Source organism: Pyrus communis, chromosome 14 (genome assembly GCF_041283825.1).
Source record: "Pyrus communis isolate YQ-2024b chromosome 14, ASM4128382v1, whole genome shotgun sequence".
Classification (NCBI taxonomy): domain Eukaryota; kingdom Viridiplantae; phylum Streptophyta; class Magnoliopsida; order Rosales; family Rosaceae; genus Pyrus; species Pyrus communis.
The window spans coordinates 19,354,243-19,379,680 of record NC_142578.1 but is presented as its reverse complement, the minus strand read 5'-3'; the positions used below and the strand labels follow the sequence as shown (position 1 = coordinate 19,379,680).

Genomic DNA, 25,438 nt, shown 5'->3' with positions numbered 1-25,438 from the left:
AAAGGTCTATGGAAAATAATGATGGTTTTGGTTTGGTCCACTTATAAGTACAACCTGGATAGTGGATACTTTATATCGCATGAATTCCTCGACCACTTTTAAAGTTTTTAACATATTATGTAACCCTCTATTTCTCTCTCTTACATTCCCAGATAATATAGTGGCAAACCTAGCTAAGAATCTGTTCTCAAGCTTGAGTGGCATTGATATGGTTGAAAAATACAAGAATTATGCGTTAGAAAATCGACAAAACAAAATATGACATATTGAGCAGATTTGGTTGTAGTTACACTAAGCGTTTTGTGATAAATTGTTTACAAATAATGTACTGTGCACATAATAAAATGTAAGTATCCAATGCTTGGCCTATTCTAAACTACTAGTTTAACTCATTATACTATCTTCTTTCACCATTTGAACTAATTCGAATGACTTGAATGTGTAGACATTTTTTGTATATTAGAAAAAACACTTCATATCAACTTTTGAAAGGATTTATTATCAATTTTTACAAAACTTTGGTCGGAAGAATGGATTAAGTATTTTCATAACAATGATATACAAATTGCACCTATAAAGTCTATAATTAAAAGGATCGGTCCCCCTCCCTTCCCTTTAATTCTGCATGTAATGTGACACTATATGTGAGGTGAGTTTTGACTTGTCAAATAAGAACTTTCGTCACAATCCTAATCCTCCCACGTGTGACCCGGGCAAAAGTGACACCAAAATAGCTTTTGAGCTGTTCAATTTTCCATGATTTAAGACTTTTATCAATGCAGAATTTTTTGCAACTTTTGCTTAGATTGGGCTCCAATGAGTTGTCCTAATAAAAAATAAAATGACACTTTTTCTAGATAAAACTGAAAAAGGAAAAGTATGAGTTTTTGAAACATAGTGGCTATTTTCTCAACATCTATTTTTTCTTATAAAAACAGCCATGCAGGTAGTGAGGATTTTATTAATGTTGTTCAAATTCATAAAATAATCGAACTTAAGATCATTTTTAGAAATTGTTATAGACTAGATTATTAACTAAAACATTTTTTTTAGAAGTTCACTTTTAAAACTGAAATTTTATTTTCATTTTAATTTGCAATGTGTCAGATTATTAATTGGCTCGATACATTGATTGAAACACAAATACATCATTGATATTTCATTTCCCCTATTTTATTCTTGCCGACTGTTGCTTTAGAGAAAAGATAAGTAGCCCATATTAAAATCGAACCGCTGCTAAAGATATCTTTATTTATGTATCCTTTAAAGAAGCTGTTTTATATACATGATAAGATTTGGAAACATGAGTCAAACTAATCATCAGTTTTAGGAGGTTGACCCATGTAAGCATGAAAATATTAAATTGAATATGCAACCCCAAAAAAAAAAAAAAAAAAAAAAAAAAAGACCTCGTCAGATAGATAATTCTTGTCGGCTATACGCTACTTTTGTTGCTGAAGGTTTTAGACAACGGAAGTTTGTTGGAAAAGAGTAGTTGGGCAAAACCCGCTGTCTAAAACCTTGAACGACAAAACCACAATTCCGAGTTATTTAAAGCAATGTATTATTGTCTACACTAAAGTCGGATTCATCGTTTTCATAATTTCTAAGTTATTTAGAGCAGTGTATTATATTATCTCTTAATCAGTTACCTAAAAGGAGAAAAGAATGAAGCATGTCATAATAGCTACATGCATGCACAGCCTGCATTTGCCAACAATATTGATGCATGCATTTCTTGATTAGTGAATATTCAAACTTCTAAGTGGCACGTTAATATAATCTTAACCCAGCGGTATTGGAAGCGGCTGAGCGTTTGCTTTATGCTTTCAGCTTAAGGGACAGAAAAGAAATAAGAGAACCAACAATATATTTAAGCAACCTTTTTTTCTTTATATTTCTTTATGTTGTTTTTTTAGACTAAACTTTTTGGCTAATTGATTTAAATATTTTTGTACATGTGAACCAATTATGTAAGTGGTCCACTAATTCTTTGCTTTCTACAAAGGCGGCATTTTTTTACTGCAAAAATACTGAAAATGAAAAACAAAAAGGAAAAATAATACACTTTGAAGCATTGAAACATATATAAACAGAAAAAGATTAATACAGTTTATCTACAGAGACATACAAATACGGTTTTTTGCAAATATCGGGTATTATTTTTTTCATTATTTTACTCTTTCTGTTGGTAGTAGCACTTAAAATTAAAAGGGAAAAATTTTCGAGGACTCAATACAACTTCACTATTTACATTCCCATTCTCCATTCTTATCCAAGATTTAACAGAGAAAGGCTGATAGTTGATTTCCACAATTCTAGCTCGCCTGTCCTAGTTTCCATACCCGCGATAACTGTTATGCCTAGCATAACCCACCCACAGTTTTTCGTAGGGGCAACACCAGGCTAAATCCATAGCTGCGTCGTACAAATATTGCCAACCACAACCCCAAAGAAAATTTAATCAATTTAACATAAAAGTTTTACATACGCTGATCAAGTACCATCATCTGACTGTATCCTATAGTTTCTCCATTCTATAAGTTGTGTGACTTGATTTAGATGGAGGACTGCAGGCGGGAAGGAATATAAGCGTTTAGATATACTAGCATATAAACAAAACCTAAGGGGCGAGCTAGGACAAGATGGAGAAAGATACAGCACTTTAACATTTGGAAGACTGCAAGAAGATTGAAATTTTCATGCTTTCGCAATGTACGATTGTCGATTGGAAGGATCACGACTGAGTTTGTCTGAAATTCAGAATAGATACAGAACATTGACTTTAGGAATCAGCAATATGATATGCTTCTATTACTAATGATTTATTAACGAAACATACGTTTCCTAATGAAATTGACGTAGAAAACAAATATAATTACTTCTTTCCCGTTCTGGTGAGAGCACTTCTCTCTCTTTGAGAGTTTCTTCCGCCGTCTGTGCGAGTCTCACTTCCGTTTCCGGTCTTCCTCTTGTTGCCGACCCTAGCTATGGCTAGGGTTGGTGGCAACCTCCTGTTTTTTCTTTTTCTTTTCTTCTTTTTGCGTTTTTCCCTGCTTTCGTTCCCGGTCTCTCGTCCTCCATCCCCTCTTCCTGTCAATTTTACCAATCTGAGCCCCAAACTCCAATTCCCTTTCGATCCTTCCATCTTCTTCTCTTCTCACTTCGTTTCCTTCCATCCTTCTCAGACCACTTTGCTCCCTCCCCTCACGAAACCACGTTGTGCACTCCCATCTCTTTACCGTGGTGTGTCACGGGTTTATTGGAAGGTGAGTAGAGCTCTGGCTTGGGTGTTCGCACCACCTCCTTCCTCGTCTTAGCCTTTATTGGCTCTGTCTCCGGTGGGTTGTGTTTTCCCATTGGATTCCTTGGTTTTGTGGGAGTGGCTTTTGTGGTGTTGTTTGCAAGGCACTGGAGCAATGGTTTCCTTCCTTTCGGGGTTTTGGTTGGTTGGTTTGCTGGGCGGCTAGTGACGATGATTTTGGAGATTTCCGGCGACGGCGGGGATTGCACGGTTCTAGGGTGTTCTGTCTGTGTTTGTATTGGCCCCACTTATACTTGTTTTGGGCTCTTTTGTATGTGCTTTTGAGGTCCAATGTTTTGTTTTGAATTTATGTAGTTAGTGGATCTCTTTGTATCTTTAATTGGCCTTTGATCCCGAAATAAAATGTCTAGTTTTCCAAAAAAAAAAATGAAAAAATGAAAAAATGAAAAATGAAATTGACATAGAATTGGGAGGGGGTGTGTGTGAGTCTAAATACGAAAGCAAAGTTCTAAAAGATGTTAGACATTAGTCGAGTGGAGAGTTGGGCCTAGTGCCTGGGCAGCTAGGCGGGGGCCTAAACGGATTAGGCGGATTAAGTAAACTTATTATATACTGTATAAATAAGTGTCTATTTATAATTAAAAAAACACATGATTATATACATAAAGTACAAAATAAAATGACACATTATAGGAGTGTGATATCCACACCCCTTTTTACTTTTTACGCACCCTTCTAACTTTCGGCCGTTGAATCAGATGAATTGAAGAAGATCAAATGACAGAATTTAACAAGGGGTGTGTGAGAAGTAAGTAATAGAACATATTGAAAACATGGGAACAAGCATATAATGCGTGTTCATCCAAGTACTCAACAAGTCTCTTACATTTTATTGAAAAAATTAAATGCAAAATGAAAGTTATCAATTTTCTGTCTATATGAGAGTCGCGACCTAGGCGAGTTTATGCCTAAGCGCACTTTCTTAATTTTCAAATGCATAGGGATTAACTGGAGCAGTGGCCAGCTTTCTAGCGCCTAGGTGGCACTAGACGGTTTAGAACAGTGAGGAAAATTTGTTGGTTGCTACGATAATTGTACTGCTGTATTATTTTACAGAATAAGCATAACACAGGTAGCATTTACATATGGTAGGCACAATAAGCTAGAGAGGATAAATCAACGCAACGCAAGTCATTAGAACAGGCAAATATCGCCTTCCCAAGCGTAGTAAACGACAGTGTTTCAACGAACACCATGACAGCTCCAGCTCAAGTTATTAAAAATCAAAGAGAAAAAGTAGTTAAAGTGGTTCGACCAAAACCATCAACACAACTCAAATCTTGGTTTCGTTGTAACTCTGGGATTACCAAACACCTTAGCCAACTGGGATTTGAAAGGAGAATTTAAAACCTAAACACTAATTCCTTGAGGCACAAGTTGCTTCTGTACTCTCTGAAAACCATCACCTCTGAAATGGGGGTGTATTGGTTTTTATTCCTGAGCTCCTACAATTAGTTTAAAGCAACGTTTCTGTTATATTTCTTTGGAACGGATGCCGATCTAGTTTATTTTCCTGAGGGATCACTCAACTAGTTCATTCCATAACCCCAAATCCCAACCGGAATACATTTAACAGCCCACGGCACATCCTCGAGACCGTGTCAAAGATGCTGCTTCATCGAAGGGACTTTAGTGTTTGAATTTTGTAACTAAAGATTTAAGTAATTAACCTAGTATTTGTTGGTATTGACAAGAGTTTACTAACTCAATACCAAGATATGTGGGTGATAAGTTTACAAACTCTATCACACCTCTCCTTTCTCTCTCAATAAAATTGGACTAACAAATGGAGAAGGGATAGGAAATAACAAGCTTCCACGAAACACACTTTCTTGATATATGAAATAAAAGGCAGTTTACAAACTGATGAAAAAAGACAGAAGCTTACAAGCTTATGAACCTGAGAGAATACAATCAGAAAATGGGATTCGGATCATTCCTAAAGCCTAGCAAGAAAGGCCTATTTATACAAAACAGAAATTAATAAACAATAAGACAACACATGCAATAAGATATGGTGTTCCACCCGTTCAAACACATGCAGCAACTTTGGATAGTTGGCATACACATGTCTTGCATCATTCCAGGTTGTAATCACAACCTTTCGGCTAGCACATGGAGGAAACTTTAGTCTTTAAAGTTGTAGCATGTGTGGATACAACCTGTAAAGAAACTAACAGCCATCAGCAACCTTTTACAGCCTGTTTTAAGTTGAATTTCCAACAGTATTATCAGTTAGTTTTACATGAGTTTGATTCAATCTCAAGCTCTTCCTTGTAACTCTATATATATATATCAATAATACAGAAGGAAAAGGCATCCAGCCAAATTACATCAAATATCAGTTTCTATCTTGGTGTCATCCTCTCTTGTCCCACGACAAGATATTTTCTCCCCCTTAGTTTAACCACTGCTGCTGCAAACACCATTTCTCACCCCTAACGTTGCCAACTTTCTCACTACATAGTTGGAGGCAACTGTGTTTTCATACAGCGGGCAAACATTATTCATGATTGTGGCCACAATCACATAGTAGATAAACTTCTCATTCGCAACATGGCAACAAATTTAAGGAATTCCAGGGGATGAAAACCACTCAATTGGCCACACAAATGCTGCATCATCTTGGTTTCCAAATACACTGGCACAAGGAATGCCCCTGGCTCTTCATGGTGAAATTGCATGATGCCGGTACTGATAAACCATCCAGCCCGCCAAGAGGAAATTCAAATATTTCCTCTGGCCAACAGAAGCCGCAACAAACGCAACAGCAGCCACAACAAATGCAAGAATATTTAAAAGATGCTGATTAGTCCTAGCTGTGAACTTATCTGATTTTTGTATTTTGGATTAATCCATTTATCACTTGTAATTATCATTTGTATTATCTGTTTATTATACAAGAGTTTGTTCTACATCAAACTCTCTTTTGTAATCTCTATATAAGGATGAATATACAGAAAGAATGTTCACTGAGCAAAACCATACTCAACCTTTAGTTTTCTATCTTGGTATCATCCTCTCTCTGTCCAACGACTCAAACACTTCTCTCATCTCAATGGCTTTACCCGCTGCACATACCATTTCCCACCCCAATGTCACCACTTTTCTGACTATTAAATTAGACCGTACCAATTACCCTCTATGGAGAGCTCAATTCCTTCATCTTCTTCGTAGCCGTGGTCTGCTTTCCTTTGTAGACAGCTCTACCATTTGTCCACCCGCTTTTATGTCCGACGCTGATGGCACATTGACTGATACGGTTAATCCGCTGTATGAGGCTTGGATACAGCAAGATCAACTGGTACTCTCTTGGTTGGCGAGTTCCTTAACTCCCAACGTCCTCTCCGTTATTGTGAATAAAGTCTGCGCTGCTAATGCGTGGTGCACTCTTCAAGACCGGTATACGTCTTCTTCATATAACAGGGTTGTTCAGCTCCGTGGGGAGCTCATGAATTAGCGCCGTGGTGATCTTTCCATCATGGATTTTTTGGACAAACTTAATTCTTTGGCTGATCAGCTTGCCCTGTCTGGGTCTCTCATCACTGATGAAGACTTAGTTGCGACCATAATGAACAATGTTGGTCCGTTGTATGAGCATATTGTTGCATCCATTCAAGCCCGTGAAACACCAATTTCCTATGCTGCTCTTGAAGCTCTATTGCTCAGTTCTGAACGTCGTCAGTTGATGTTTACTCTTCCTGGTGATTCTAATGTCACTGCTATGGCTGCGATTCTGGTCGTCGTATTCCTACAAACCCACCTCGTGGTGGCTCATTCTCTGGCTCTCGTGGCGGCTCTTTCTCCGGTTCTCGTGGCGGCTCTTTCTCTGGTTCTCAAGTGGCTCTTTCTCTGGTTCTCGTGGAGGCTCATTTTTTGGCTCATCCTCCAATGCCCATCCCCGTCTGGGTCTTTTGGGTACTGCTCCCAGTGGTCTTCCATCCCACGATCGTTTCATGGGTGGTAAGATTCAATGTCAGATATGTCGACGATATGGACACTCAGCCATTGATTGTTTTAATCGCATAAATGCTTCATATGAAGGACGTGTACCTTCTACAAGTCTCTCCGCTTATGCTGCTCAAAGCTCTTTTGGTGGCTCATTCTCTGGCTCTCGTGGAGGCTCTTTCTCCGGTTCTCATGGCGGCTCTTTCTCCGGTTCTCGGGGTGGCTCTTTCTTTGGTTCTCGTGAAGGCTCATTTTCTGGCTCATCCTCCAATGCCCATCCCCGTCCTGGTCTTTTGGGTACTGCTCCCGGTGGTTTTCCATCCCACGATCGTTTCATGGGTGGTAAGATTCAATGTCAGATATGTCGACGGTATGGACACTCAGCCATTGATTGTTTTAATCGCATGAATGCTTCATATGAAGGACGTGTACCTTCTGCAAGTCTCTCCGCCTATGCTGCTCAAAGCTCTTTTTGTGCTCCTCCTGTACAACCTGCCACCACGTGGCTTCTCGACTCGGGTGCTAATACCCACATCACTCATGATGCTACCCAGCTTACCAACTCCCACGAATACAATGGTACTGATCAAGTGAATGGAGTCAATGAAGGCATAGGTTTGCAAATTTCTCATATTGGAAATTCATATATTTATACCCCTACAAAATCCTATCTTCTCTCTAATAGCCTCCACTGCCCTAATGCCTCTCATAATATTCTTTCCATTAACAAGTTTTCTTCTGATCATGATTGTTATTTTGTATTGCATCCTAATTATTTTCGTGTCTAGGATTCATGCACGGGGAAGATCCTTTTATCCGGCCGGAGTAGCACTGGTCTTTATCCCTATTCCAATTTTCTTGATGCTACAAGTGCTAAAAATAAAACACATGGAGCAGTTGCCTATGTTGGAGTCCGAGTGGATGATCGTGTTTGGCACTCGTGTTTGGGTCATCCATCTCCTTTCATTTTAAAACATTTAATTTTGTGTAGTAAATTGTCTATTACCAGACATGTTTCTGATTCTCTTTGTCATTCATGCCCATTAGGAAAGAGCAAGAAATTGCCATTTTCTTTGTCTACTTCTGTTTCTCAATTTCCATTGCAATTAATTCATTCGAATGTTTGGTCATCACCTACTTTGTCTATTTCTGGTTTCCGTTATTATGTGGTTTTTATTGATGATTTTTCTCGTTACACTTGGTTGTATCCACTTAAGTTAAAATCTGATGTTTATGCCACTTTTGTCAAATTTAAAAATCAAGTGGAAAATTTGTTCAATACTAAAATTAAAACTGTCCAAACGGATGGTGGTGGTGAATATGTCAACAATGCTTTTAAAACATATTTTGAAACTCATGGGATTCTTCATCGTTATACATGTCCTCATCATCCTGAGCAAAATGGTATGGCTGAACGTAAGCATCGTCATTTGGTTGAAACTGGTTTAACGTTACTAGCTCATGCTAAAATGCCTCCCACATATTGGGCTGAGGCTTTTCATACAGCAAATTATTTAATAAAGCGTCTTCCAACTAAAGTTCTCAACCTTGTTTCCCCATATACTAAATTGTTTCAACGAGATCCCACATATGAATTTTTGAAAGTTTTTGGTTGTGCATGTTTTCCGTATCTTCGTCCTTACAATAATAATAAACTTCAATTTCGATCTCGCAAATGCATTTTTCTAGGCTACTCGTTAAATCAATTGGGTTATCGTTGTCTTAATCCTCAAACTGGGCGAGTTTTTCTTTCAAAACATGTAATTTTTTATGAATCCTCATTTCCTTATGCATCATTGTGTTCTCCTAATGTTTCTGGAAAGACTATGCCTCCTCCCCCTATCCATGAAATAGGACCATCCCATCCCCTCATCCCTAGTCAAACCCATGACCACACACATCCCAATCCTATACCTACCCTACCACTCACCGCCTCCCTACCCACACCTCTACAACCCGTCAAATCTTCTTTACAGACTGACATCCAGCTCATTCCTTATCACCCCATTAGTCCTGCACACCCTTAGTCACCGCTTCACCCTTCAGTCAATATACCTCAATCCATTCCCTTGTCTCAACCACCGACATCTTCCTCTTCCAATATGAGTAATTCAATGCATCCAATGGTTACTCGAGCAAAACTTGGTATTCATAAACCAAATCCTAAGTATGCTTATGTGTCTTCTACTAATATTATTGCAGAGCCTACATGTTTTTCACAGGCTCAAAAGTATCCAGAATGGCGTACAACTATGGTTGACGAGTTTAATGCATTACAACGTGCGGGAACATGGGTTTTAATTCCTCCTTAGTCTCACATGAATGTTCTTCCTAAAAAGTGGGGTTTTCGCATTAAGCGATGTTCTGATGGCTCAATTGAGCGATATAAGGCTCGTTTAGTGGCCAATGGTTTTCATCAACAAGAAGGTATTGATTATGGTGAGACTTTCAATCCAGTTGTTACTCATTCTACCATCCTTATGATCTTGTCCATTGCTGTGCATTTTTCTTGGCCTATAAGACAATTGGATGTCCAAAATGCCTTTTTACATGGCACCATTTCTGATGAAGTTTATATGCGGCAACCCACTGGTTTTGTTGATCCACAATATCCCACTCATGTTTGTCACCTTCGACGCTCATTATATGGATTGAAACAAGCTCCACGCGCTTGGTTTCAATGTTTTTCCAATCATTTGGAGAACTTAGGATTTGTTGCATCCCTGGCAAATTCTTCTCTATTTATTTATTCTCATGGTTCTGTCACCATCTATTTACTCATTTACGTGGATGACATACTTATAACTGGAAATCATACATCTACCATTTCTTTCTTGATTCAAGAAATGGCTCGGTTATTCTCCATGAAAGACCTGGGTCCTTTAAGTTATTTTTTGGGTATGGAAGTTCATCGTTCTGCGAATGGTATGCATATGTCTCAAGCTAAATATGTCATGGACTTACTTAAACGCACCAACATGTTGGATTGCAAACCTGTCTCCACTCCTGCCATTAGTGGTCGTCGTCTCAGCTTGTATGATGGTGAACCACTTTCCAATGTGACTGAATTTCGTAGTGTGGTTTGTGCTCTTCAGTATCTCACCTTCACCCAACCAGATATTGCCTTTGCCATCAATCAGGTATGTCAGTACATGCATCGTCCTACTACTACTCATTGGATCGCGATTAAACATATCTTACGATATCTGAAGACTACTCCTGACCATAGTTTAGTGTACAAGCCAAGTTCTTTGAATCTTGTGGCTTATGCTGATGCTGACTATGCTAGTGATCCTGATGACCGTAAGTCTGCTGGGGGTTACTGTATTTTTTTGGGCAACAATCTTATTTCATGGAGTTCAAAGAAGCAATGCGGGGTTTCTCGTTCGAGCACTAAATCTGAGTATCGGCAACTTGCTTATACTGCCACCACCATTTCCTGGTTTCGCAAGTTGTTTAATGATCTTCGTATTCCATTATCACCTCCTAAAATTTGGTGTGACAATATTTCAGCGATCTCTTTGGCATCTAATCCTGTTTTCCATACTCGCACTCGTCATGTGAAGGTGGACTATCACTACATCAGTGAAAAGGTAACTCATTGCGAACTTACTGTGGGGTTTGTTGCCACACAAGACCAACTTGCCGATTTCCTTACCAAAGGTTTATCAACAGCACGTTTCAATTTTCTTCTGTCCAAGCTTCCCGTTCGTCGTCGACCGCTCAACTTGCGGGGGCGTGATAAACCATCCAACCTGCCAAGAGGAAATTCAAATATTTCCTCTGGCTAACAGAAGCTGCAACAAACGCAACAGCAGCCGCAACAAACGCAAGAATATTTAAAAGATGTTGATCAGTCCTAGCTGTGAACTTATCTGATTTTTGTATTTTGGATTAATCCATTTATCACTTGTAATTATCACTTGTATTATCTGTTTATTATACAAGAGTTTGTTCTACATCAAACTCTCTTTTGTAATCTCTATATAAGGATGAATATACAGAAGGAATGTTCACCAAGCAAAATCATACTCAACCTTTAGTTTTCTATCTACAAGCTTGCATTTTCAATCCATATATTATTGGCTGTGATTACATCTCCGAGATAGATAACGAAATCTGCAATTTACGTTTCATTCCTTAGATTCTATAACTACACAGCAACGGGATGCTGGCAGGTCTACAGGCTAGGTTAAGTAATAATATCAAACTCTTAGCAGCTCCAACACAACCAGAAATGTGAAACATAAAAAGAGAACATACATTTGGTTCAAAGAAAAGGAAAACAACACACCAAGATCTTGTATAGTATACAATATACATGATGATACGTATTATCAAATTCAACTTTAGGAGACCAGAAAACGCCAGCCTTTCGCAAGTCGATTAAAATTAACAATCTAATGAACGCCCATTCTGTAAGTTGGTCTAAACAAAGCGCTTAAAAGTGAATTAAACAAGTTAAGAGTGATAAATGCATGGCCTATCTTCACGTTCCAAAACCTAGGCCGAGATTAGGCGAGTTTTTAACATTAGCACTGTGTTCCTTGACATACTCTACTAACAATAGAGCACCACCAACACACACCCACACCCACAAGTGTCGGGATTTTGATTTCTTTTGGCGTACAACTGCATATGCGTGTTGGTTGTATGATTACGTGCCTCGTGTGTTTCTCGTTGGGACAGTGTCAATGTTATATCTGTTGGCGAGTGCAGACCTTTGTGCCTACTGCATGCTATACTACAAGAACAGAGTGAAAATGTAACTTGTAAAGACACACATTATTCTCAGTCAACCCAACAGCCAACAGTGCTAAAGTCCAAGTCATCAATTACTTAGTCTTTAAGTTTTGTATTGTAACTAATTCATAGATTAAGCTTAATTAGTTACATTAGTTGTTAACTAATGTTATTAGCTGCTGTGTATAAATACATCTAATGTAACCCAGTTTCATTTAATGAGAATACATTTCTAATATGGTATCATCCCTTTTTCGCTTCACCGCTTTTCCTTCGATCCTCTTCCTCTTCGTCGCTCCCTGCGATCTCTGATTTCTTCGATCTTTGATCCTCTCTCTTCATTTTCTTGCGGATCTTGATCGATATCTTCTTCTTTTCTCCTCTCTGATTTGATTCTGATGCCTTCGTCAAGTTCATCTCCAATGAATCCTGATGTTCTTGCCCTAAATTCGTCCCCGATGAACCCTAATTTTCCTACGGTTTCGCCTTCTCCCTCCATTTCTTCGATTTCGATTCAGAATATCAGCTGTATGGTTCCTACCAAGCTTAAATGGGACAACTATCTTGTTTGGAAGGCGTTGTTTGCTCCAATTTTTCGTCGCTACAAGCTTACCGGGATTGTTGATGGCTCTGAGATCTGTCTTTCCCCCTTCTTGCTTGATGCTTCTGGCAAGATCACTGGTACTCCAAATCCAGATTTTGATCTGTGGTATGAAAAGGATCAAAATATCCTTATCTGGCTCAATTCTACTCTTTCGGAAGATCTCATTCCGTTCACCGTTGGTGTTACTTCTTCTCGTGAGCTATGGTTGAATCTTGAGCAACGATTTGGCGACGTTTTTGCTGCTCACATTCACCAGCTTCGCTCTTGCCTGCATACTGTTCAGAAAGGGGATCTTACGATTTCTGAATACATTCAGCTCATCAAATCCATCTCTGATGCACTCATGGCTGCCGGTGCTCCGATCTCTGAAAGTGATTTGATTGCAGTCACTCTTAATGGCCTTTCTGATGACTATGAGTCATTTCTTGACTCCATTATGCTTCGCATCTCTTCTACCTCCTTGGATGAACTACATGGCCTACTGATTAACAAAGAATTATTCATGCAGCGCAAGAAGAAACATGTTGCTTCATCTGTTTCTGAACCCTTTCAAGCCTATGCGGCTCAGTCTCCACAATCTCAACCACCTCTTCTTCCCACACCACAGGGCTATACTGTACCGAGGCAATTCAATCGTGGTAAAGGCTCTTATCGAGGCAATAATTCTCGTGGCACCAATACCTATCGAGGCTACACCTATCGGGGCAACAACTATCGTAGCAATTCTGGCAGTTATCCTCGTCCCTGTAGTCATTCCCATGGTCATCGTGATCCATGCCAAATCTGTCATTCCCCTGATCATGATGCTCTGGACTGCTTTGAACGTATGAATCATGCTTTTGCTGGTAAAATTCCTCCTGCCAAATTGGCTACTATGTGTGCTCACACCAATCTCCCCTCTTCTGCTCCTACTTGGCTCATGGACTCCGGTGCCATATCTCATATAACAAATGACATTTCTGCTCTTCATTCTCCAGCTCCTTATAATGGTCAGGACAAGGTTTATATTGGTGATGGTCAAGGTATGCCCATCCACCATACTGGTAGTTCTTTTCTCACTACTCCTGCTGCCACTTTTCATCTGAATAATGTTTTACATGTTCCTGCCATGAAACATAATCTCCTTTCTGCGTATCAATTCTTACGAGACAATCACTGCAAATTAACTCTTGATTCTGATGGTTCTACAATCAATGATCGTATGTCGGGGAGGATGCTTTTTTGAGGGCCCGTTAAAGATGGGTTTTATCCGTTTCAAGGACTTCCTCCAGCTTCTAATTCTTCATTTGCTCTTGTCAGTAATAAGGCTTCTTTACCAGTTTGGCACAATCGACTCGGCCACCCCTCCTCTGCTATCTTTCGGAAGGCTTTAACTAGTAGTTTTATAGTTTACAGTGGTAAAAAGTTTACTTCTTTCTTCTGTTCCGATTGTGCAATTGGAAAGAATCACAAATTGCCTTTCACTGCCAGTCTCAGTTCTGTCTCTGTGCCTTTGGAACTTGTTCATTGCGATGTTTGGGGACCTGCCCCTACTTTGTCTGTCACTAGTTATAAGTACTATGTGTTGTTTGCTGATGAATTCACCAAGTACAGTTGGTTGTTTCCTTTAAAGCTCAAGTCTGAAGTGTATTCAGTATTTGTCAATTTCAAGGCTTATGTAGAAAACTTGGTTGGTAATAAAATCAAAGTTCTTCGATCAGATTCTGGGGGTGAATTTACAAGCTCCTGTTTTAATTCTTTTCTTCTGCAACATGGCATTTTGCATCAATACTCTTGTCCTCATACACCAGAACAGAACGGTTGTGTTGAACGCAAACATCGGCACCTTATTGAGATTGCTCGAACTCTTCTTACTGCATCAAAGGTCCCTCATCAATTTTGGGTTGAGGCATTTTCTACTGCCCTGTATCTGATCAATAGGCTTCCCATCTCTAACCATGATAAATCTCCATGGGAATTACTTTTCCATAAGTTTCCGGATTATTCCAAGCTCAAGGTTTTTGGTTGTAGCTGCTATCCATGGCTTAAACCATATTCTACTTCTAAGCTTGATGGGAAGAGCATTCACTGTGTTTTTCTCGGTTACAGTTTGCACCACAAGGGTTATCGTTGCCTCGATCCTCTTACATCCAGGGTTTACATCTCTCGCCATGTACTTTTTAATGAATCTCATTTTCCTTTTCATACACCACACCAGTTCATTGTGTCTACTTCTCCGGTGCCCCACAATCCCCCTTCCCCATCTCCCACCTTCACTCTTCCTTTCACTTTTACCTGTCTTTCCTCACCTTCTGTACTTCCTTCCACTTCCTCATCTATTCCCACTGTCTCCAATTCTCCCATTGTCTCCACTTCTCCTATCCAGCCTATCTCACCTTCTCCAGTGTCCACTTCTCCAACAGTGCAGGATTCTTCACCAGTGCCACCTTCTCCACTCCCACATCCACCTCCTCTCTCTACCAACACTCATTCCATGATTACTCGATCCAAAGCTGGGATTTTTAAACCCAAAGCCTTGGCTGCTACTAAACATCCTATTGATTCCTTAGATTTTGTTCCTACCACTTTTCTTCAAGCCTCCCAGCATGATCACTGGATGAAAGCCATAGCTGAGGAGTTTCAAGCCCTGCAGTCTACTGGCACTTGGTCTCTTGTCCCTTCTACACCACAACAATATCTTGTCGATTGTAAATGGGTGTTTCGAATCAAAAGGAAACCTGATGGTAGTGTGGACAGGTACAAAGCCCGTTTAGTCGCAAAGGGCTTTCATCAACAGGAAGGCATTGACTTCCAGAAGACTTTTAGCCCAGTTGCCAAACCTGTCACCATTCGCATTCTCTTGACATTAGCAGTGCAATTTGATTGGTTTTTAAACCAGTTGGATATAAGCAATGCATTATTACATGGGACACTCAAATAGGAGGTGTTTATGCAATAACCCCCTGGATTCATTGATCCTTCCCATCCATCTCATGTCTGCAAGCTTTCTAAGTCCTTGTATGGTCTCAAGCAAGCCCCACGAGCATGGTATGATAAACTGTTTCAAACTTTACTTTCTCTGGGGTTCCAGAACTCTCAATCTGATTGCTCCCTATTTGTGAGTTTCAAGTCCTCTCTTGTGATTGTCCTAGTATATGTTGATGATATACTAGTTACTGGACCTAGTGCTCATGCCTGCAATGCTTTCATTCACAAGCTCAGTCAGGTCTTTCCTGTCAAAGATTTAGGCCCGTTACACTACTTCTTGGGGTTAGAAGTTCATCGCACCTCAGCTGGAATTTTTCTTAATCAACATAAATATGTCATGGATCTTCTTCTCAAGACTCACATGGATGGCAGCAAACCCTGTACTACTCCTCTTGGTACTCAGAAGTTAGACCACAGTGGTACACTTCTCTCTAATCCCCATGAATATCGGTCCATTGTTGGGGCATTACAGTATTTGACATGGACTCGCCCTGATCTTTCTTTTGCTGTCAATTAACTCTGTCAATTTCTCCATTGTCCGAGAGACACACATTTTCAATTTGTTAAACGTGTCTTACGTTTTCTTAAAGGCACTGTGAATGATGGCATCTGGTTCAAAAAAGGTTCTCTCACTCTTACTGCCTTCTCGGATGCTGATTGGGCTGGCTGTGTATTTGATCGACGATCTACCAGTGGTTACTGTGTGTATCTTGGTTGCAACCTTATCAGTTGGTGTGCCAAGAAACAACCCACAGTTGCTCCCTCCTCCACTAAAGCTGAATATCGTTCTTTGGCTCACACTTCTGCCGAGATCACCTGGATTTGCAAAATTTTCAAGGACATTGGCTTTCCCCTGTCTCGGGTTCCTCTTATTTGGTGTGATAATGTCGCTGCCATTTCTCTTGCTTCAAATCCAGTTTTTCATGCTCGAACAAAACATGTCGAAATAAACTACCACTATATTCGAGAACTGGTTTTAGCTTCTCTACTGAAAGTTCAGTTTGTTCCTAGTCTCCATCAAATTGCAGATATTCACACTAAGTCCCTGTCCAAGGGTCGATTTCAATTTCTTCGTTCCAAGCTTTCACTTGGTTCCCCTCCGTTCAGCTTGAGGGGGTGTAAAGACACACATTATTCTCAGTCAACCCAACAGCCAACAGTGCTAAAGTCCAAGTCATCAATTGCTTAGTCTTTAAGTTTTCTATTGTAACTAATTCATAGATTAAGCTTAATTAGTTACATTAGTTGTTAACTAATGTTATTAGCTGCTGTGTATAAATACATCTAATGTAACCCAGTTTCATTTAATGAGAATACATTTCTAATAACTTGCACAATCCGGTTGCGCCTGAAACGGGATGTTTGTCTCGATTCCTCAGGAGAACAACGATCAAACTCAGGATACGATGAATCTCTGTATATACAACTTTGTGGTCATATTTCGAGTTGGTCAGTTGTACATACAACTTTGCATCTGACCCCTCTCAGGGTGGTACATTATTTGTTCCCCAACAGATGCAGTTTACTGTACAAATTGTTGATAAATGAACCTTCCTGAAGAAGTGCTGGTTTTTCCTACAACTTCGGTGCTTTTACTTGACACAATTATTGAACCACTGAATCATAAAAATTGACAAACCGCAAGAACGGGAGATGCTAGACGAGCTTGAAAATATTGACCGGGCTACATTTGAGTTGGATTTTTAACATCAAGCTGGGATTATACCTTCTTATACCTTCTACTCCAAGTCAATCCCTACAATTACCCTAAGCCAAAGCCAATCCTATGCAACAAACGTGCCCATAGGAGTTTGTTGGTATTTTTGCTAGTCCTTAATTCTTATTATTTTTCTCATTGGATTTCATTCGAACCCTTTTGTTTCGTCGTGTTGTAATAGAGACACGAATAATATACTATATTATTATTTATTATATAAATAATTATCATAAAAAATCTATAATTTAATATATTTGTAAATGCAAATGCAGTAAACCCATAGTGGGCTAATTAGTGGGCTAATTCATGAATTGAATCAAATGGACCTTTTTAACTAAGCGGTAGAGTCACGCTCTTTAAACACCCTAAGAAATAGGCATAAGTCATCGGTTCCAATCATATCCGAAAACTGAGAAATCGGTCTTTTTTTCCAAATTGTCAAAAAATTATTGCCCTAATCCCAATTTGCTATTATATATTGAGTAGCATAGTATAGGGGTGGGCACGGGCCGGGCCGGGCCCAAAATTGAAAGAACCGGACCGGGCCCATTTGTAAATAAAACGGGGCGGGACGGGGCGGGTTTTGAATTTTTCAAAATGGGATTCGGACCTAACCCGGACCGTTGAAACGGGCCGGTTTCTACGGGTCCCCACGGGTTCAAATCTTCACCTATGCCTAAGGCTGGTCTTCGTCATCCTGTTCGTTCGTTCCTCCCCAGTGTCTTCGCTGACGCCATGAGCAAATCCTCCAAACTTTAACCCATGTGCTGATCCAAAAAAAAACCCATCTTTTTTCCTTTTCTTTTTTTGCATTGACAAATTAAAAGATATTGAACTACTATGATACAACAGCAACATTTTCGTTCTCACTAGATCCATAAAACTCGATGAGTCTTTGCAAAATCACGACCTGGGTCTGCAGCAGAACGATGGAATCCGCCGTTTCTTGGAACAATTCGTCGGCTTTTAGTGATTTTCCAACGTGGGTCGGATTAACGAGGGTTTTCAGCGTCTCCAGCTTAGCCGAGACCACCTTCGAACAACGCCGTTTGCGGTCGCCACTGTTGAAGCTTCTAACCGGAGCTCGAAGCGCGACATAAGTCTTCTTCTTGAGGTGTTTCTTCTTCTTTTTCTGCTCCGCAGATCCAGATTGACAGGGAATGTGCAGGAAAAAACAAGCAAAATGAAAAACAGAAAAGAAAAAGGAAAGAAGCAGGGGCAAGAATACAAGATGGGAATAGAGAGCCAAAAAAGAAAGAAAAGAAGCTTGTGGAAGAAACTGATGAGACAGAGGAAGAAGATAGAGAAAAGGAGCTTCTTTTGAGGTGGGTGTGTCACAGAAACAGGTCCAACCCGAGTTTCTTTTGTGCCTTCAAATTGTTTTTTCTTTATTTGATTTGATTTGATCCTAAATGGGCTGTGATCCCAAATGCCCAGAAGTTAGGAGAAACGGGTCCAACCGGGGCCCCATTTCCTAAGATTTTTGCACCCGGCCCGTCCTGATAATTTTGTGAACCCACCCCGGCCCGCCCCGTTTTGTCTTTAGAAATTTTAGACCCGCCCAATACCCGCCCCGAACTGCATAGAACCGGCCCGCCCCGCGGGCCTAGGGTCCGTTTGCCCACCCCTAGCATAGTATGTTAAACAACCATACGGTGTCGTAAGATCCGACCTGTCACTTTGAACAATTGTAATTGGGTGAACTCACTTTGAACAATTGTAATTGGGTGAACTCAGAACCTCCAGTTACAAAAATACTATTATTTTTAGGATTAACAAAACCAAACCTAGAGGTTAGTAGATACTCCATCACGGTTTGCACAAGAAATGTAGTTTCTTGTCAAACGGTTTGTACATTCAACGTTGGATACAGCTTTGTTCTCTTAAAAGGATGCAGAAATGGTAGCTGTACTCTAAAATTTCATTCTTTTAGCTGGGCCTTGATCAATGATGGGATCTATCTGAGGGTTTTGTGTCTCTCCAGCTTCTTGGGTTTCAGTGCCGTTCTCTGCTTCTGCAGTTGGGGCGGGAACATAGCCTTCTGGAAATGGTGGCGGTGGTGGGGCTGGTGGTAGCTGCATAAACAGTATGATAATAAGGACCTACTCCTAGTAATACAGTTGTGAGCAGTTAATAATTACAAGCTTCCCAGAATATCCTCCAGTACGTTAGCTAACGTTCTTACACAGAAGTGCAATGCAATAATTCACTTCAAATAGGTGCATGGGAAAATATATGTTTCAGTTCTATCATAGTTACCTTGCGCTGTAAGGATTGAAGAATAAGGTCCACTCGCTTTACTTCCTTGAAGTCAATTGTCTCTTTGGTAACCTTTGATTCGAAGGCTGCAGCCTCATTTTCTGAATCAACTGCATCACAAAATTTAGAAACCATGAACATTAAACTCATGGTGACACTACAAAAACAAGAAGTTAATACAGAAATAGGACAAGCAACGACGAGCCTTCTCGTATTTTAAATATACACTATGCTTAAGGTTTTAGTATTACATACATGATACACCTACCATCCTTTTATAGGCATGATACATGTCACCATGTTTAAACAAGCATGATTTCAAGAGTTCAACCAAGATAATTTTGTGATCAGAGAGCAGTATGATCCTTGCATAGTAGCACACATGTGAACCAAATCCAAGTTATCCAATGATTCTTGGATTGGATTGGCCAAGTTGTTACAACGATTTGATTGGACATTGGTCTTTTGATCTTTCAACTCCAAAAGGTCGGTTTGATTGGAATTGCTTCAAATCTGACCTGAACCACCCATGTACACCCATAACGTCCAAGTTTGTCATGCTCGTCAAAGTAAATATCTCATGAAACAAAAGAAAACTGATGCTGTAACAGACAAATAAATTGACATCCAAAATACTGATTCGTAGATCTTGACAGAATGGTTGAACAGCAAGAGGTGGTTGCATGATTTAGCATGCCATCAAACCCTATTCCACCCTCCCTTTTTTTTTCAAAACCGGACAAATAAAGCTTTGATTTTGATTTTGATTTTGAATTTTTCTGTCTTGCATGACATCTTCACATATACGACCGTGATGATTGGAAAAGAGAAAAGTGTAGTGATTGGATCGTGATTGAACTTGCCTACCCCAATTACTCCCAAATCCCTATAGCCACGTCAAAACAAATGTAAACTGGGGAAACATCGGAGTTTGGGATATATCATGGTTCTGCAAAGCATTAGAGTTTTCATCTTTCAGGTTTTTGATGTGATGTAAATATCAATATAACTGATATGAGCAGAGCATTCCTATATAACTTGTATGGAGCACCAACAAAAATAAGTAACTATCACTGTAACAGCAAGGAAACTGTTGACAACCTTCCCACTAGCTGATTTATTAACATTTGTTTAAGATCATACTTATATAATCAAGATATCGGACAAAGTACAAGGAAATCAATATACCGTATCCAATCTTCTCCAGCTTTGAGGCAGCAGTCGTAAAAGCCTTAGATATATAATGGAGAGCACGTCCCTGCAACATGAGTAGACAAACAATCAGAATGAAATAAAGATCCCTATTAATTCCACGACTTAGGAACACATCACATGATTGTACTGCTGTCCAATCAGAATAAAATTAAGCATAAATTTGAAATGACTTTAAGGCTTGAAGCTACTAGTTCTTTTATAATTATAATGTGGCAAACTCCATTCAGATAAGTCCTAATTTGTTCAAACAAACCCAAAGAAGAAACTTACAATTCGAGCGGCAAAAACATTGCACAGTTGTGGTGCTTGGTAAATTGTACCATCCAAGACATAATAAGTCAGCATCGGTGTAACTTTCTCCGGACCATCCCTCTTTTGCTTGCGGAAAACAAAAAGGTGCGGCTCCATAACTTCACTCAGCCAGTATTCAGTGCCCATCATTTTCCTATAAAACGGACACGTGACCATCATTAACTGTGCCAAAACCCCAAATCCCAACCATTTGGGGTCAATCAAAAGAACCATATGAACAATCTGCATTTCCCGTCTAGCGCAATGATGCCCACGAAAGTTACCAAAAGAAAATTTAGTCCCGTATAATATCTGTATCTAATCAAATTGATCCGAAAATTAACCACGAATCAGTCAGGTTTCATTAGTCCATACCAACCAAAAACAAAAAGCAAGTTGATTCTGCTTATAAAAAAAAAATTTCGAATGATTCTGCTTATAAAATTAAAAACCACATATTTTTAATGATTATTCCAAGCATACCAATACCATGAATTCATATTTCTTCAAATTCTCGCTTAATCAAAAGAAATTTCATTCAAAATTCAGAAACCCTAGCTAAGTAAATTCAGTACAAAAAGCAAAAATCGAAGAACATTTCCAAAAATTGGGGAGGGGGTTTTACTTACACGAGTTGATCTCGGTCGAGGGGGTGAATGGAGCGTTGACGAAGCTGTTCATTGTTACAAGTCCAGTCGTAGAACGGAGAGATAGCGAAGTAATCGAAGACCAGATTGCGATCAAGAGGATACGAGTTCAACCATAGCTGGTCCTTGAAGCATATATCAGTCATGTCCGTACCCGGTGGCTGTGCTACCACGGGCGGCTGACCGCCTTCCATGTTCGGCGGCGCAACCGGTGGCGTCGCCATGAATTATCTTTTTTGTCACTGTGCAATGCTCAGCTCCTCTTTGGGCAACGGGCAAGCTGGCGGGGAAAAATAATGAATTACCTCACTGGTTAACAAAAATAATTGTTTTGTACCAAATAAAAAATATATACGGGTACAATAATTAAGACAACCGGGCTCGTCACCAAGGAGAGTGAAAAAAAAAAAAAAACATATGCCTTATTGTGTCCAGATCTTTTTTTCTTTCTTTTTTGGGTATATTATCAATTTCCCCCCTAAACTTGTGATCCTTGGCCAATTTCCCTCCTGAACTTTAATTTTGGCCAATTTCCCCCCTCAACTCTCATAATTAGTCAATTTCCCCCCTCAACTTTAATTTAGCCAATTTCCCCCCTCAACTCTCAAAATTAGTCAATTTGCACCCTACTGTTAAATTTTTAATTTGATCATAATTAAACAAGTGTGTGTAAGAAACTAAATAAGATGTATGTTAATCATGTTCCTATATCTTTATCCTATTACAAATAGATTAAAATTTAGAATTTTACAATTTATCATAGATAGTATTATTAGTCATAATAAATCAGTATGGAGTAATTTTATTTGATTTTTGACTATACAAAATTGATAACAAAAAGGATTGATGTGTAAATTTTTGTATGTGAATACAATTTTCTTTATAAAAGTGAAAGCTAAGTTCAAGTAAATTGCGGAGAATCGAGCTTTAGTAAAAAAACGGCTAGTCTATTCATAATTTTCGACTCCTTATTAAGAATAACCCATTTTATTGAAATAGGTTTGATCCATGAGTTTAGGATTATTATTTCTTTTTGTTATTATTTCTTCTTCTACATGCTTTAAACCCGATTCATAACTTTTTCTTATAATCAACCCATGTCACATACTAATTGTATTATGTTTTTGTACATTTTACCCTATATTATGCAGGTGAGTTTATGTTAATTTTAGTACTTTGTTGGAAGCTATTAGAAAGATTGAAAATTAAGAAAAGAATAGATGGAAAATTAAAAAAAAATAAAAATTAACAGTAGGGTGCAAATTGACTAATTTTGAGAGTTGAGGGGGGAAATTGACCAAATTAAAGTTCAGGGGGGGAATTGACTAATTATGAGAGTTGAGGGGGGAAATTGGCCAAAATTAAAGTTCAGGGGGGAAATTGGCCAAAGGTCACAAGTTTAGGGGGGAAATTGATAATATACCCTTCTTTTTTCTAGGATTTTTAGTAAAAATAGTCATTGAGATGTTATTTAGTATTATAGTTTAGTAGTATTATTTTTCATTTGTAACTTGTAAGTGAAAAGTTTTAGGTTCGATTCTCGGCAAAAGACAAATTTGAATCAAATTTTTTGCTGGCCTATTGTAAGTCTTAGCTCACTTCCTTACCCTTTTAGTGTAGTATCGTTTGCTCAAAAGGAAAAAAAAAAAAAAAAAAAAATCTTTAAAATTGGCATAACTCTTCAATTTGGTTCTTGAAATTTGAAATTGGTAGAACTGGTTTCTGGATTTGTCCACCATTAATCATTTTATTCATTATGTAAAAAATCTTGGTTAATTAAGAAAATAATAGCAAAAATATTCCCAATTTTTAATTTTAAATCTGAATAGACCAAATAAAAAATTATATCAATTTCAAAACCTATTTTAGTTAAAAGAAAAACAAAAACCTTTTTTATATCCCAAAATTTTGTTTTGTGTGATTTTTTTCGAGAAGGTTTTAATTGAAACCAATTGTAGTTGGTTTCTGCTCTAATAGTTGTTTCGAAAAGGCATGCATCTATTTTCAAGTTAATTTTGAAGAAGCGCGTTTTATTTTTAATTTTGTTTGTTTTATTTTTACTTTTGGACCCAGATTCTTTTATGCAGTGTCTTTTTAAGATTTCTCTTTGGATAGCTCTTTAGCTATCCGTTGTATTATGCTATCATTCTAATATAAAATAATGAGTAACGTAGTAGTTATGTTTATGTATATATTTTGTAGGAATAATAGATGTTTTACTAAAAAAAAAACACGTAGGATAGTACAAGGGCACACAAAAAATGACAGTTCAAAACCCAACGTGAATATTGGGAATAAAAGTTGCATTTTACAAAAGATATGTTGTGACACATCTCGACCGAAGTCGAGGCATTTTAGCCACCTGAAGGTAACGTAGTCAAAAGGAAAGTGAGGTGCAAAAAAATACGGATAAATTTAAATAGAAACTAGAAATTATTTAAGCCAATAAAGAGAGTGCGCAGTAGTGGGAAGAATCCATAATACATAAGTAGTCAGAGCATAGATGACAGTACGACATAAGTAGAGCAGTTGAGTCTAGTTAAGATACTTATTACACAACTGGAAATAAACTCCTACATTTACTCACGAGAATGTCAGAATCGCCAAAGATCCCTCGTACGCCACAGATGATTCAGCTAACTAAATTCTGGAGGGGCGAAATACAGAAAGTGTGAGTGGACAAAAACAAAGGTTTATGAAACACATTTGTTTTCTAAACATACTAACCCCTCGCTGTAAAACATGTATAGTTTCCAGAAAATCATACTACGTATAAGTATGAAACCAAATGTAATCTATCAATAATTCCATAAACACAACAAATCATAATATCTCAACCATGACATAAGAAAATCAAGTGCTCATCAATCTATGCTAACACACGAATTCATGAAGAGAAATTCTGACGTGAACAGGACTGAGTGTAATCATAATATACGCTTTAGTACTACAATCACATGAAGACTGGCGCTAAGTGCATCATATACGAGTCCTAGTTGCCTATTGCAACCTAGGACATGATTGGCATCTACAATGGATCCAAAGTGAGCATGTGGTTCGATGTGAACATACACATGAAGTCTGGCCCTGACCCGGGACGAGTACTACACCGGTGCAAGCATGCATGATGAGCATGTAAAATGTATATGAACATGCCATGACAATTTATAAATCTTAGCAATATAATAGCACTTTTAAAATGAAATAAAGCATGACATGATAGACATAATATTAACTCCAAAAGAATTTGTGGAAACTATAAAACTATATATATATATATATATATATATAAACAAATGACCACTCACTAATGCGTAGTCGGATCGTAGCTTTCTAGCCTTACTTGACCTCGTACCTCCTCGGGATAATTATCTCCTATATGTGAAACAACTATAGTAATTAATTAATTAATACATACATGAAAAGGCTAGGAAAATCCCCATAGTTTGCTTAAACGAAGGGTTTAAATATATGAAAACATTCTACGTGATGTTACGGACCCATACACGCTAACCATGCACCGCCACGAAGCAGCATGCGCCTCCATGAGCTGCCAGCTTGCGGCCACGTGGCTACACGTGCTGGCAAAAACATTAAGGAATATTCTGTCAGTTGACAGAATATTCTGTTAACTCTAACGGCATACCTTAACGGTGTTAGTAATGGCGTGAGAATATTCCGTCAACTTTAATGGAATATTCTCCTTCTTCCTTAGTTCTCTA

At 38.7% G+C, this 25,438-nt stretch overlaps 1 protein-coding gene across 1 annotated transcript; it reads right to left on the bottom strand.

Moving 5' to 3' along the window:
• Positions 1 to 19,050: 19,050 nt before the first annotated feature.
• MED6 (RNA polymerase transcriptional regulation mediator-like protein) lies at positions 19,051 to 22,036 on the bottom strand. Its single transcript, XM_068452333.2, has 5 exons — positions 21,699 to 22,036; positions 21,049 to 21,223; positions 20,752 to 20,821; positions 19,564 to 19,673; positions 19,051 to 19,379 (listed from the first exon to the last, which is right to left on the bottom strand). Exons 1-5 carry the CDS (start codon positions 21,938 to 21,940, stop codon positions 19,218 to 19,220), a joined length of 759 nt encoding a protein of 252 aa, XP_068308434.2. The 5' UTR covers positions 21,941 to 22,036; the 3' UTR covers positions 19,051 to 19,217.
• Between the last annotated feature and the right edge of the window lie 3,402 nt (positions 22,037 to 25,438).